The 12128-nt window shown below is 38.9% G+C and overlaps 1 protein-coding gene across 1 annotated transcript; it reads right to left on the minus strand.

Moving 5' to 3' along the window:
• Window positions 1-1740: 1740 nt before the first annotated feature.
• Window positions 1741-11345, minus strand: LOC131248224 (gibberellin 20 oxidase 1-D-like). Its single transcript, XM_058248386.1, has 3 exons — window positions 10816-11345; window positions 3854-4175; window positions 1741-2028 (listed from the first exon to the last, which is right to left on the minus strand). Exons 1-3 carry the CDS (start codon window positions 11343-11345, stop codon window positions 1741-1743), a joined length of 1140 nt encoding a protein of 379 aa, XP_058104369.1.
• Between the last annotated feature and the right edge of the window lie 783 nt (window positions 11346-12128).

Genomic DNA, 12128 nt, shown 5'->3' on the forward strand with positions numbered 1-12128 from the left:
ATCGACGTAAGTAAATTGTCATGCATGTTACATCACTTCTCAGGATTGGATATCGCAAATAGTCACTCTATGAATACATCGCGTTACGTAAATCCCCCAATCACGTTGTTGTGTTGCCTTGAGATATTCGCATAAATCCATGTTAACGTTGGACACGCTGGTGAGTATCCGCAGTTATGGGATGCGGGTCGAGTTGGGTTTTTTATAAATCATATTCCACATTGTGATGATCACTAAGTATGATGAGCCGCACCCACTTTGCTAGGCATGCATCTCATGTATGTTGTTTGCACATACTAATACTTCTCGTAGTAGTCGAGTACTGACGTATTAGAACCCTTACATTACTTTTATTAATCTTTTGAATTATTGTTAATTTTAAAGGATGGCCATCACTATGAGTAGGGCGTTGACCCTCTCCAACTGTATAGATGATGCAGGCGACGTACAGGTTGAGGATCCAGAGATCAGTCCTTGATGGAGGACTTTGTTGAATGAGAATAGAAAAGTAGTTTACGATTTATTTTATTTACACTTTCACTATGCAACTCAGATTTGTAATAAGCTCCCATTAAGAGAGAATTTGACAATTTATTTAATTATGGAATGATAAATGCAGTTAATTTTATTCTTGCGAATGATTACCATTATGAATGTAACTGAATGCGATCTAGATAAGAGAAATTTCAAGGCGAGATCTTAAGACATCCACTTCTTCCATTATTAACACCCAATTTCCTCGGACTCGAGTATAAACTCTGACTGAGAAAATTCAGGATGTTACACACAACTTGCCTATTCTAGTCAACTAAGGTAATATCTTGCTCACCACATCTTCAATCAATCAAGGTGATAACCTCCCCGGCATAGCATTGACCAACCAAGGGCACGACCTGCCCACTCTGGCTAATCAAGGACAGCCTCCCCATCTCATCCACAGTTAACTAAGGGCATGACGTACCCACTGCAACCAGACAGGGGCAGGACTTCCATGTTTAGCCTTCCAGCAAGGGATGTAACAAGTCCACATCAATAGCTCACAACAAAGGGCAACAACACCGTACAATAAACCATAAGCAAAAGGGTCATGTTCATTGGACCATGAAGGGGAAATGGCTAGCCCTAGATTAGTTTGATGACAAATACCATGATAAGGTGAGGAGTTAGAAGAGCTTTAATGTGTAGTAAGTGACCTAGGAGGAACGGATCCCAACCCCGACTTGGGAGAGGTAATGGTCATCAGGCTTCCTTTTCAAGAATTTGATCAAGGATAAGAGCAATTTGGCTTGAAAAACTTTTCAAAACTTGTCAGATAACTACCCTCATTCCTTTTCAAGAATTTGACCATACCACAATGCTAGCTAGTATGGTCAAAATCCCATATATATAATTTTATTTTTTTCTAGGGTTTTTTAATGATTTTTTTTCCATAAAATTCCTTTCTCTATCTCAATCTGTTTTAGTCGCGCGTTTAATCTCTAACTTCCTCTTTAATCGTTCAGTTGGCCTGCTAAGCTCATGCTTAAGTCGCAGCTGAGGTAAAACGCAATCTTTCATGAAACTTGGTTCAACCAAACACTCCCCAAATAAAAGTAATACGAGACTTATTTTATTTATTCTTTATTTTGACGAACTTTGAATTCCCTTGTCCACCAAAGTAGCCTTATTTTTTTTCAAATTTCTTCTATTTTCAAGATAGTAAAAATAATCTATCTTCCCATAATCTCATTCTCGATCACTTCAATTTTCAGAAGCAGAGTGAGTTGTTGTTTGATTCTTGAGAAGCCATTCGGAGAAGACATTCAGAGTCCTTGTATCTGCTCTGTAGTGCTTCTGTGTGAACTCCAACAGCTGTGACCATGTGAAGTCTGGATACTCCCTCGGATGCTCGTCATCCACCAACTCACTTGGTGGACTCAACACCCTCTCCATCGTCGGGCAAAGGAAGAATGCCATGGAATTCCTTGGTGTCTTGCTGTTCACTACTGCTCGGTGTAAGCAGCTCTTGAATATGCCATTGCAGAGGGCCTGCTCGAATAATAAAATGAAAAAAAAAATGTTATTCAATACCATAGTTGGAATGATTCCAAAAAACTCAACTTAACTCAACTCGATGAGATTTCATCAATAATCAGGGTTTGGTTTCAGCTTGCATGGGTATGAGGGGGAATTATGCTAACTAAGAGCCACATGGGGAGAACGTGCATGAGATCCACAGTGCATGGCAATTAATTTGTGCAGCCATGTGCCACATCATGAAAATTGGAGAGCCCTGAAAACTAGCCTATCCAACCATCATGTAGGCTACCATGTGTATTTAGAGGGATTTTAGATGATTAAGAATTGTTTTATATGGTGGGCCCACCTTGTTTTGTATACACCATACAACCCATGCATTTCGTGAGCCCAAATCCTGATAGGATGCCTGAAAATCAGGATATACAATCATTAGTAGCTGTGCCATAGGAAATAATGGACAGCCATCTAAAGCCATCCAAATTCATGTGGTGGCCCACATGATAGTCATATTTTATTGATTTTGAGATTTTTAACTTTCGTAGTGGGGTGGACTCTGCTAGATAAGTTAAATGCCAAGTACACATTCTAGTGGAGCTAGCACTTGTGATGTAGAGCAGGTTGCATACACTTTCATGGCAAAGATGGACTAAAGGAGTCCCAGTTGGAGGCAAAAATGAATAGGACTGTCAGAACCTTAAAGAAGGACTATAGGAGTCCCGGTTGGAGGCAAAAATGAATAGGACTGCCAGAACCTTAAAGAAGGACTGAAGGAGTCCCGGTTGGAGGCAAAAATGAATAGGATTGTCAGAACCTTAAAGAAGTTGTATCTCACAAGGGATGAGTTTGTAGGAGACCTACTCTATCCAACCCACCCAGCTATGCCGGGTTGCCCATGCTGGAATTGTGAGATTCCATTAGATTGATGGTCAAGTCCCTTTTATTTTTGTTTTAACTATAAGTAGTGAGTTTTAGTTCGAGTATAAATTTTGATCCTTTGAGTTGTAGGAGTCATGCCACATGAAAATGGCTTAGAAAATTGAAGAGAATAATGTGGTTAGACCTAATCGGACACTTACTATTTTTGGCCGAAAACTATGAAGTCTAGTAGGAATGGAGACCATCTATAAATAGTAAATTTATTATTTATTGTAAGTCACGGGATATTGAGTCCAAAACTTCATCTTAGGTTTGAGCTCATTATTTAAAGGCTTGTAATTTTGTTTTTTGTTTTCTGTTTTTTGTTTTTATTATTTATTATTATTTTTTTTTTATTTTTATTTTTTATCATTAATCAATTTATTTTGAATTTATTAAAAATTATTTCTACTTTTATCCCTAGTGGATTCAAGGAAACTCTGTGAAGAGTAGTTATTGCATGAGGAAGACGGTGATCAACCTCATCACCCTTCGTAGTTACTGCATGAGGAAGATGTGCTCGGCCTCATCACGTCTTTCCCTGCGTCAACTAGCAGGATGAGCTTAACCTACAAGTGCTCATCAAGAAACCACCCTCATAACTTACCGTGAAACAGATGCCAACCCATTTCACTGACCATTAACACGGGGCATCACCATAATGTTATAACTGAATTAATTAAAATTACTCAAAAATCATAAAAAGAAATAAAGAACCAAACTACTTTGGTTAAACAATTCAATGATTGGACCTGAAAGAACCCAAGTGGTCCAAATCCAAAAGCAGTTCCTACAGAGACCTGGCCCAGACATGCCACTGGTTCTGGATCAAGCTGATACAGTCCAACTGGCGAGTCCAGTCCTGGTTTTGAAAAATTGGTAAGTACATATACAAAATAGGAGGGAAACCGAAGCGTACCATCAAAGTGTCGCCGATGTTGATGACAAAAGCATCTGTTATAGGGCGAACGGAGTACCACTTTTCATCTACGAAGACTTGCAAACCACCGACCTCGTCCTGGTGAAGGATGGTTAAGGAGGTTGGGTCGCAATGAGGTCCGGTTCCAAGGGTGAGGTCTGGCTTCTGGCACGGCGGGTAGTGGTTGAGCCTCATTACCGAATCGTTTACCTTGAATACATCTGTGAAATATGTTCGTTCTACTCCAAGGCCCATGCTCAAGAGCTCCATGATTTCGAGGGCGAGACGGTTCATTTCTTTGCAGTACTCTTCGAACACCCTCCTACAAACATAAAGAGTTATATTACTCACTAGAATATGATTTTCTGAGTCAATGACTCGACAAACTCGCACGGACCCGAGTTGAGTTGACTCACCCAAAGCCAAACCAGATCAGACTCAACTGAGTCGAGTCCACCGAGACAAGTGGGCCAAATGCTTAGTCACTTGGTACTTTAGTTATCCAGACTGTTGATTTGATGGGACCACCATGGTATCTGAACTCTGTGCTTTTAGTGGCCTAAAAACAGGCAACTAGGGGAAATTGACAACAATGGCATGGAGAAAGGCTAAAATGATACTATATCTATGATAATCTTTTGATCTGGGAACATACCTTGGTGTTTTCCTCAATCTTTGTGGGTCCCATTAGTTTAACAGCCTGGATGATGAATTGTGGACCTAATTTGTACGGATTGATTGCATGAACAGGAAAAATGTATCATGAAACCTACAACTTTCTCTAAAGAAAATGCCCATGGTGTAACAAATCATTATAATATTGACGCTTTATGTTTTCTTCTAGTTATTGAAAATTACATTCTGATATTAGTATTAGAGAAAAGATTTATTTTATGGAGTTTTGCTGCAATACATTTATTGCAATGAAATAGATTAAGACTTCTGCCTTCCTATATTAGTCCTCTTCCAATGACCCGAACCATTTATTCCACGTCTCACTTTACTTTATATGATGGAAATCCAACCAAGAAATAAATAAAAATCTCTCACTCGTATTATTTTCAATCTTTTGATAATTTTGGCTCTTTTGTTTCGATTATGAACGGCAATCGTAACCTTAATATAATATAATCAAGGGTTGAAATATATAATAGTTTTTTCAAGCATCCTCTAATATTGGTCATTGAAAAAAAAAAAGATTTCAAATCCAACAGCTAGAGAGAGACTTGAGTCCAATAGCTAGAGTCCTAACTTATCTTATTGCGACACATCGAGGATGTTCGTTTTTGTTACAAATTCGTTTTTTATTTTTATTTTTTTAAATTTTTTTAAAAAACCATCTATACAGTGGTCCTAAAAATAAAATAAAATAAAATCTATACAATGGTCCTTCATTATATACAGGTTCCTGTGCACGTGCATGTTGGCATGTGTGGTGGCAGAGCAGATGTGCGTAAGGTCAGCAAACTTCTCTCTGTCTACATAGATATAGAAACGTATTATCATACAAGTCACCTACCAACTAATGCCTAAGTGCCAATGTGTCACGTGCGTACAACATCCAACTCGTGGAAAAGGTTGGCCATGCATGAAGGACACACGTACGATGCAAAAACTTATCTGATCCACTCATCACGTGGGCCACATTATAGTGGATAAATAAATAAATGGACACATGCCGATCTAAAGTATAAGTAGGGACTACCAGATGAGTGGACATGATACGTTGGCATATTATGACTTAGTTCAACTAGAACTTTGTATAATGCAACAAGTTGCATGTGGGGCCCCTTTGTTGGAGCTGATCATGTGCTTCTGTGTCGTTTGTATCATCCAAGATTTGCAGATCTTGAGGTTTTTGTTGGGATATACTGGGAAATTTCTGTGAAATAAAAACTAGAATGGAAAGGGATATTTACAATAAAATTGCTAAATGATTCTTAGTCAGCTGAAAGGTGCCTGAATGTTTTGTTAGTACGAGAAGTGCTTTTTGAGGAAAGAAAGACCGAATCTATCTCTTTTAGATTTTTTTTTTTTTTTTTTTCTTCTTCTATTGGGATTGTTCTGTGTCCGATCCATTTAACAGATACACATGAGGTACACCTGTTAGAAGGGTTGGATGTCATACAAACAACACGTAGACCCCACAATCCTCAACTCCACTAATCTCAAAACAAAGAAAAAAAAGGTTGTATGAGGATATTTTGTTCACATATATTTCAATTTCACCAAACTTTTCAAACAGTTCATTGGTGACCTATTATCGATCTCAACCATTCATTCATTCTTATAATTAAGATCAAGCCATGGTGCTATAATCATGCCAATTGTATCTAACAATGGAAAATTTGTAACAGCCGTGTGTTTTCTACAAGCCATAAATTACATAATTAAAATCATAAAATGAAAGTGTTGTTTTTAAAATCATAAAAAATAGAAATTAGAATCTATTTACAAGATGTTTCAAGATGGCGATTGGATCTATTGTGTTTCTTTGATTTATATTAATTGTCCATTTTCATGCTATTCATATGATAGGAAGCTTAGGATAACCTGATTGGTATGATTTTTATACCATTGCTTGATCTTAGTTGAATAGACGAAGGTATGGTTTGGATCAATAATAGGAAACCCCATGTGCTGTTTAAAAGGTGGATTCTGAGTATTTTTATATTAATGCAATAAAACATGGACTGACTTCTATTGAGTAAGATGCATGCACTTGCTTGAATACATGCATCTTCTACTTCTAACACGTGAAACATGAGAAGCGTCAGTTAATATTGAAACTACACAGTGAAATGCATGGAATGTGGGTCCCATTAAAGACATAGGGAGTTTGGGTCCCACTAAATACCAACAGCCAATGGACACAACACATGGACCGTCCTCACTTCACTTAGATACAGACATACACTCATGTCAACCTAGCTAGTGTCATGTACTCCTAAACAACTTGCTTAGGAGGTACATGAGTGGACCATGGCCCATTGGCCAAAAGTTTACATTCTTTTGATGGTCCAATCTTTTAACCAATACATTAATAAAAAAAAGGGGGCCCACTCGAAGAAAATTCATTTATCTAATGGTTAAGATGGTCTAGTCATAGGGTAATATATGCATAGTTTGGATTATCATTGCCAATATGTAAAGTACAAAACGTTGTAAAAATAATAATTTTGTAGACAATATGTGAATTTAGTTTTATTTTCATGAAAAATTTATGAAATAATAATACCATAATATTAGATATTTTCATATTTTCATATTTTCCTTAGTTTCAAATCTTATCGTGATTTTATAGCGAATTTTAGGTTCATTAAAGAGATGAAATGTTTCATCCTGTTACTGTATATTTAAAATTTTATTATTTATTTACTTATATAGTGTTGTTTTTAATATTTTATTTTCAGCGTGACTTTTAGATAACGTTCGAGGAAAATGTCCAAACATGGAAACGTGGACGCGGATTGGCCAGTGACCCAGCCACTAGCTAGTGGCTAGTGATCGGTGCTCTTTGAGCCATCATAATGTATGGGTTTTATTCAGGCAGTCGATCCATTTTTCAATGTCATTTTATGGTAAGAGTCCAAACGTGTGCTAGATCAAAATCTCAAGCGAACCACGTTAAGGGAGTGTTTGATTTTCCAATTCCTACAGAAGTGCCCCGTGAATGGTAATAAATATTTTCCTCCGCAATTGCCGCACTCTTCATTCTAATTGATTTGACAGCTTACATTTTATGGTGTAAAAATAGCAAATATTGTAAAATATTTGTGGGCCCCACCATGATGCATATTATATACCTACACCGTTCATCCATTATATCAGATGAATTCATGATATAAGCTAAAAAATGAGGCATATCCAAAGCTCAAATGGACCACGCCATAGAAAAATGTGAATTAAACATTTACAGTTAAAAACTTCCCGAGGCCATTGTTTCTTTTGGTATGGGTCAGTTGAGTTTTGGATCTAACTCATTTTTCTTCTCATATTTCAAAATGTTGTGATAAAATGGATAGACGGGACAGATATATTATATACATCAAGATGAGGGTCCTAAAATGGCCACAACTACTTTTGAACTGGTTTCCAAGAAATAAAATTCCAATGAATATTCAAACGGGTGAAATGATATTAATCACTCGTTTCGGGGTATTTATCGTTTCTGGGGCGAAATGTTAAAAAATCAAACAGGCCCTTCAAAAAAAAACGTGTTGATTGAATGCCATCATTAAAAACCCCTTGGGGTCTGCAAAAGTTTTGAATCGAGCTGATATATGTTTCTTCCATTCATCCATGTATGATTGACCTAATCAACAGGTTATACGCCAAATAAAAATTATAGCTGGCCCTAGGAGGTTTTTTATGGTAGACATTCAATTACCATTGTTTTTCTGTGGTGTGGTACAATTGAGAGTTAGATCTACCTCATTTTTGGGATCAAGCCCTAAAATGATCTGGGAAAATGGATGGACGGAATGGATAAAACCCAAATGATGGTGGGCCCATCGAGCACCGACCATCCAAGCCAAACTGCTCCTGGAAATCTCCGGTAAAATTACTATCCCAATAAACTCCTAAGATTTGTCGTTATGGTGCCCTGATCGTGGGCCCCCTGATGTATGAGTAGTATATCCAGGCCGCCCATCCGTCTTTTCAGATTATTTTAGAGCATTAGTCCAAGAATGAAGGAGACAAAAATCTCAGGTGGCCAACGTTATAGGGAACCGTGGTGATTGAACGGCCACCATCAAAAACTTTCTAAGGTCCACCGTAAATTTTATTTGCTATGCAAAAATTTTGATAAGGTCACATAGACCTAGATGAAGGTTAAAAACAAATATCAGCCTGATCCAAAACTTTTCTAGCATGCAAGAAGTCAATCACCAATGTTTCCTTAGTGTGGTCCACCTGAATTTTGGATCTGCTTCACTTTTGGTATCATGCCCTAAAATTATCTGAAAAAGTGGATGAACGGAGTGGATATACTACCTATATCAAGGTGGGCCCCACGGTCAGAGCCCCACTGTATTGAGTGAGGCCTGGGCCGCACCTATCCCCACGGTCTCCAGCTGGGAATGGGCAGGAATTTTAAGTAGCCACCGTGATGTATGTATCTTATCCACACCGTCCATACAATTTTTCGTATAATTTTACAGTGAACACCCCAAATTGAGGAAGATCCAAGGCTTAAGTGGACCACACCACAGGAAGCAGCGGTGATAATGATTCTTACCGTTGAAAATTTTCTAGGGCTCACCGTGATGTTTATTTTCCATCCAACCTATTCATAAAGTTACGTGGATCCGGATGAAGAGACAAAAACAGATATCAGCTCCATCCAAAACTTCTATGCCCCCGAGAAGTTTTCAACGGTAAGAGTTTAATATCCATTGTATAGTCCGCACCGCATATGTCTTGGATCTGCCTCAATTTTGGGATTATATCCTAAAATGATAGAAAAAAATAGATGGACGGTGAGGATAGGACCCATATATCACGGTTCCCACTCGAAGCTCCTGCCCGTTCCCAGCTGGAGACAGGCGGGGTTAGGACGCAACCCGCGTCCGTAGCAGCTTACGTTGTCCATTAATCGGACAGTCAATATCATTTTATTTTATTTTATTTTTCTACCCTATCCTTTTCAACTATTTAGCCTAGGATTGTCTGTATCATCCTATTGGTAGAGACTGTGGTAAACTTTATGCATGGTTTGGACCGGCCAATCAATTTGGTATTGGGTCAATGGTCCATCGACGAGGTTTTCTTCCTAATGGACGGCCAGGATTTGAAAACAATAAACTTAAGCAACGTAGTTAAGCCACGAAACTGAACAAAACCCTAATTTATAAAAATTATCTTTTACGACTAAGGAACCCCTATATGTGTGATGTTCCCACGAATGGGACTGTCCATTTTCTAAGAACAACATTTAATCGATTCATGATCAGAGGCCTACCACTGTTTATATGACCTAATCCTACAATCAGATCGTCCATTCGTCAGATAGGCCACAGTTTAGAAAACAAGTTTGCTGATGAAAAATAATATCCTAAATTTCTTAACTGTGTAATTGTTTCTAACTTTGTGGCCCATCAGCTGAATGGACCAGATCTATTTTTGGAGAATCCCCATCCTCAACTTGCTACAAACACACCACCGACTTGACTAGTGTGTTTATTTCACAAGTGGGTCCCATCACGAGGTGTATGTTATATCCAAACCGTCCGTCCATCCATTTGATGATCTCAACGTAAGGTTGAACCAAAAAATAAATCCATTTGATGATCTCAACGTAAGGTTGAACCAAAAAATAAAACAAATCCAAAGATTAATGGGACCACACTGCAAAAAGCTACGTGAGATTAAACATCCACCATTAAAACGCTTTTCGGGTCATAACATTTTTGGATCAATATGATATTCGTTTTAACTCTTTATCCATACCCATGTGACCTCAATAGATTAAATGGAAACTAGACATTATGGCAGCCTAAGAATATTTTAACGGTGAGAATCATTGTACTCTCTGCTATTTGTGGTGTGGTCCAATTGAGCTTTGATTATTTAACTAAATGAATAAACAGTGTGGTTATAATAAATACATCATTGTGGAACATAAAAATCATGTTTATATCAATTTAATTGAGGTATATCATCACACTCGTCAACGTCAAGGATAATATACACCAATCAAATAAAATCTTTAGCACGTAGTTCTACCCAGGTGGGCCCACTGTTCAGTGTTCCAGACCGCCAGTTTGATGGGGGTGATCCCAACCTTCAATTGGTGGTTCTTCCAACGACAATAGCTCACGTTGGAAAAAAGATCGGATGATAGCCAATTATCAACGATCTTAGATATTCCTGGGCATCAGGGACCCACATAATCATCGGCCTGGATTTAAAGAAACGTGGGGCCCACCTGTAATAACACATTAGTAACCGTTCATTACCCGATCCGCTGGAAACTGTCGCCCATGACGTGCACAAAGTAATCCTCCACCTGTGCATGGCCAGCAGAGTCTGGATCAGTTGCATGCCTGAAGGAGAAGGTCTCCTTCCATGGAAGGTTGGAGGAGAACCGTCCCGTGAAACTGCTGGCATATCCGTAGCTCTCGCCGGTCTTCCTCTGACCTCTTTGCTTCTCCGTCAACGGCATCCCGAAGAACTCATCCATGCACCGGTATGCCTCAGCAACGAGCTCGGTGTCGACGCCATGGTTCACTACCTGAAATACTCCGTGCTTCTTGCACGCCTCTCTGATGATCTCCAACGTCTCAGCTGCAGCTGGCCCCGTGCCGGAGAGGAATCCATGAATGTCGATGACTGGGACGTGGATCTCTTCAGCTTCGAGGCACGGCTTATCCTCTTCGGGCCAGATGAATTGGGTTGGGATGTTGGATTCGTGGCGGAGGCGGGCGGCGTCGAAAACAAGAGGGAGAGAAGGGGTTGGAGTGCTTGTAATGCAATCTATTGAAGCCATGGAGATTCAAAGCTCTTTGGTTTTGGACTGAAGGATTGTAATGTTTTCTGCTGAGGGGGTGAGTATATATAAGAAAATGATTGGATAATCTGAACCGTTCATCTCGTAGAGGCCACTATGATGAACATTGTTGGTTTACTGCATTTAATGTGAACTTTTAAAAGATTTTCCTTTTATTAGTAATCATTAAGCTGGACTGGAATCCCCCACAACACCCTGGTCTGTGGGGAAACGGATTGGCTACTCCCCCTGACACCAGCCAATGGCTGGTGGTCGGTGCTATATGGGCCCCACCATGATGTATGTGTTTCATCTATTCCATCCATCTATTTTTACAGATCATTTTACAGTATGAATCCAAAAATGAGATATATCCAAATCTCAAGTGGACCACATTACACGAAACAGTGTTGAATGAGGGTCGACCATTAAAAACATTTTGGGGCATAAAAGTTTTGGATCAAACTGATCTTTGTTTTTTCTCTTCATCTGGGCCTGTATGAACTAATCAACATATTAGATGTCAAATAAACAGTATAGTAGGCCTTAGGAGGATTTTAATGGTTGATATCCAACCACTATTGTTTTCACGTGGTGTGATCCATTTGAGATTTATATACCTCTCATTTTTGAAATCTAAGTAATAAAATGATCTTTAAAAATGGATCAACAGAATGTATGAAAGCATACATCATGGTGGGTCCACAGAGCACCGACCACCAGCCACGGAGCTAGTGCATGTCAGGGGTAGTAGCCAATCCGTTCCCGGTCTGTGGGACCCAA

This window comes from Magnolia sinica, chromosome 1 (assembly GCF_029962835.1).
Source record: "Magnolia sinica isolate HGM2019 chromosome 1, MsV1, whole genome shotgun sequence".
Taxonomy (NCBI): domain Eukaryota; kingdom Viridiplantae; phylum Streptophyta; class Magnoliopsida; order Magnoliales; family Magnoliaceae; genus Magnolia; species Magnolia sinica.